Source organism: Durio zibethinus, chromosome 8 (genome assembly GCF_047325235.1).
Source record: "Durio zibethinus cultivar Kanyao isolate XHJ-2024 chromosome 8, ASM4732523v1, whole genome shotgun sequence".
NCBI classification, from domain to species: Eukaryota; Viridiplantae; Streptophyta; class Magnoliopsida; order Malvales; family Malvaceae; genus Durio; species Durio zibethinus.
The window spans coordinates 5,159,831-5,163,732 of record NC_143169.1 but is presented as its reverse complement, the minus strand read 5'-3'; the positions used below and the strand labels follow the sequence as shown (position 1 = coordinate 5,163,732).

The 3,902-nt window shown below is 29.0% G+C and overlaps 1 protein-coding gene across 2 annotated transcripts; it reads left to right on the top strand.

Moving 5' to 3' along the window:
* The first annotated feature begins 2,567 nt into the window (after nt 1–2,567).
* On the top strand, nt 2,568–3,591 carry LOC111278718 (uncharacterized). Of its 2 annotated transcripts, none has more exons than XM_022865342.2 (2): nt 2,568–2,883; nt 2,956–3,591. In XM_022865342.2, exons 1-2 carry the CDS (start codon nt 2,751–2,753, stop codon nt 3,237–3,239), a joined length of 417 nt encoding a protein of 138 aa, XP_022721077.2. In that variant the 5' UTR covers nt 2,568–2,750; the 3' UTR covers nt 3,240–3,591. The 2 variants fall into 2 exon arrangements, with proteins under 2 accessions (XP_022721077.2, XP_022721078.2); XM_022865343.2 differs by having other exon boundaries at nt 2,968–3,586.
* The last annotated feature ends 311 nt before the right edge of the window (nt 3,592–3,902 follow it).

Here is a 3,902-nt window from a genome sequence, read left to right as displayed (position 1 = left end):
ATAAAATTTTTCTCCAATAATAAAATTCTAAAAAAGTTATGACTGTATAATTTTCTTGAAAGTTTCTAGGTGAGAAACCTTTTTTTCTAAATTCGATCAAAGCTTTAGAAGATTTAAAAATTTGTTTCAATATAAGAATTTTAATTTTTTTTCAAAATTTTAAAATTGGGAATAAATTGTGGTGATTTAATTTCCTTGCATGATTGATTATTAGATAAATTACGATTACATTTAGTAAATTTTATATCTGATTATTATATTTGATTATTTTATTTTATTGGATTATGTGTTTTACTATGTATTAAATTTCATAAAATATTTAATAAATCTGACGACAAAATCTTTTCAAGAAAATGGATGTGTTACTTGAATACTCTTAAAGTGAATAATATTTTAGGGGGTCAAGCAAAGTGTTGGAAAAAACCTAAAAATATATCCAATATTAATATATTTAAATTAATAAAAATAATAAATAATAAATAATTACGAATAAGTTAGGACCTTGTTAATTAAGGCTAAAGATAATTTAAGATTAATTGGTAGCAATTTATGGTCATTTTAGATGTGCTATAACTTTTCTTACATGTAACTGAACTCCCAAATCTAATTCTGTTTAAATTAACAAAACATATTCTTTTTAAAGACTCTTAGTCAAGTTTAGAACCTCCTTAGAATGGATAGATTCACTTAGTTAGCTAATTACATCTAGTTAAAAAGATTGGTGGCGACTCCATATGTTGTGTCTAATGGGTTAGTTTTAGGACATACATGTTATGACAGTTTGGCAACTCCATTAGGGAATTAAATAGTTGAGCCAGTTTTTAATTTTAGATTTTTTTTAAGTTGATGGTCTTGATTTAATTATTTTTTATTTTTTTTAATTATTTATGTGTAAAACTCTCTGTAATCCTCTATTTTTTATGATTCATATCATGTTTGATTTATATCTAAAGAGAGGGATAGGAATTGCAAGAAGAATTAATATCTTTTTGGCATAAGATTATTCAATGTGGAGAAGATTATTTTTAATCTATAGGATTAAACTTACATGTTCAATTATACCCTCAAAAATTACTTCAATAATTTAAATTGTATAAACTTTGAGAAAGGATAATTTTGACAAATAAATAAATTATCCTATCCTAATCTTTGCATGCATCAAATACAAAATAAGATGACATTATTTAATCTAATCATATTCATAATATCATCTTATCCCATCCTATTATAATCTTGTATATTAAACATGACTTTAATATCTTCAACATAGCTAAATTACAATAGCTAAGTTACAAATGTAATAATTTTAGAACAACACTTAAAATTCTTTAAGTTAGGTTCATAAAAATTTTTATTAAAAATAGTTAAAATCGAAAATATATAACAATAGATTGGTATCTTTGTCTTTGCTTAGTGCTTTGAATAATTTGAATAAGTTTTGATACTTTAGTCCAACAGATATTTTTTATTAAATTTTTTAACTAAATTTTCACCATTTGATAAATATTATTCAAATTTTGAGTATAGAGAATTTCCATTTATTTTTAATGACAATCAAATTTCATTGTATAACAAGTATATATTATTAATCCATGCATTAAACTTCAGAAAACTATTTCATCTTCAATTGTTAATTAAATTAAATAATTTTTAACGAGAAACCTACTCGAAGTTTATCTATAATTTAATAGTCTAAAGGAGAATTAAGAGTGGAATCTAGTGACGAAATAAAGTGCAAACACACTACACGTGAAAAATCTGCAACTTTTGGGCAATGGTAGAAAAAAGTAGGCATCCTATTCGTTTGCAACTTTTGCTTAACAAGCAACAAGTTACTTTACCCTACTAAACTAAGCGTAAATTAATACTTTAGAAAAATAAACTGAGCTCTTATGCTTTATTCTTGTATCACAGGAAAGATACGTTCTTTTCTACTGTCCCCCTAGGATTTGCTTTCACAACTATTCTCAGCTTTTTTCACTTCAGACCAGCAATGTGATGTTTACTTTATTTTGCCAGATGCTATAATTTTACTCCCTTAGAGACAAGCACAAATCTCATTATGAATCATAAATAAATAAATAAATAAACTGCTCTATCTTTGACAAGAATTCTGTTGTTTTCTTTAATGTCCTTTTTTTTCTTTTACAAAAGAACCCGCAAGCTAAAGATAAAAAAGGTAGTTACTGAGATTTGAATTTAAAATATTTAAAATATGATAAATGTTATTTTTTGAAAATAATTATGTAAATTAATTGAGTTAATCTCTAGATTTACGCAATATTGTTCTCTTGCAATATGTCCCAATTGTTTATGGACGTCTAACTTTTAGCTAAATCAAGGTTTAACTATATTTCTAATTTTGTTATAGGAGCAAAAGATCTAAAGGTAGAGTGAAAGACACTGCAATGACTTGGCAAGCAGACAGAGAGAGACACAACACATGAAAACTGGTCTGAGCAAATTGGACATTTGCTGGCACATTCAAAGGTCTTTTGCTCCCTTTTAACGCTACTTTACACTGTCTTTTTACCATTATCTTCATATATACTATTGCTATTCCCAGCACAAATGGGCCACTCAACTCTTCGGACACTATTCACCATATCCTTACAAGCCTTCCTGCATTTCACATTTTATATCCCATCTATTTCCCGTAATCCATACCCGAACAGTTTGTTCCCACCGGCCACCACTCCAAAACACCCTCTCTTCTTCTCTTGAACTTTTCCAAACTATCACCAGAAGGCATGATGCTGAAGTTTTTTGCATTTTTCTTATTTGCAACTGCCCTGTCATGCTGGAAGCTTGAAGGTTTTCCTACATTAGAAACTCAAGATTTCAATCTCTCGGAACCTGTTCTTCAAGGACAAGAGATTCATGGTATGAATTTCATTAATGTTTTGTAGTCTGTTACTTTAAATCATTTGATAAGTAATTGTTTCCTGAAACCAGTTGCAATTTCAGTTTTGACACATTCAAACAGGACAGTTGGCTTGGGAGCAAAAGATGACAAACAAGACTATCAGAAGAAGCATCAAAATTTTCTGTCGAAGAAATCAAAGGGTGGAAGGAGTGGGGGTGGGCGTGGGGGTGCCGATATCGGCCACCGTCCCCGTCCAGCAAAAAATGCAGCCTTCTCGCTAGTCAGCCAGCCTTTCTTTCTATCAACTGCTGTAATGCATATAAGCTTGACTGTTATCTTGGCATTTCCGTCTTTACTTATCAAGCTCTTTTAGGCCATTTGGTAGCTTATTCAAGGCTGTAACAATCGGCAACAGCCCCACAAAAAAGAAAGAAGAAAGATGGATTGAACTTGTCCTTTTTTGGAGTTGTATGTCTTTGTCTGACAGTGGTAGATATTTTTTATGGGTGTGACCTCTTTTTGTAGCGATAAATCATGTACTTCTAGCTTCCTACAGGGGATATTTGTAAACCGTGAATGGATTGGCGTCTGCGAAGTTTGTTGTTTGAGACTGTTGATTTTAGTCTTTTACTACAACATAGTTGTTTTAGTAATGAATGACTGTTTGAACTCTGTCCTTATCCTCTATATTTAATCCAGGCAGTTTCTACTGATTTTTTGCATCATAGAAATCAATTTTTTTCTTTGTTATTTATACTTGAGAACATGAATTTAAACATGATGCTTGTTTTATGAAATCTAATCAAATCCAATGGATGCATTGTCTGAACTTGAAATTTTCAGGTTTGAAGCTCAACTCGAATTTGATCGAATTTTATTTTTTATATTTATATACGGATCGTAATTTAATTGAGCTACTCAAGTTAAGTTTGATAGATTCGATTAGATTTGATAAAATTAAAAATATTAAAATTAAATAATATATTTTTATTATTTATTTATATATATTAAAAAATAAAATCTTAATTAGACTCGT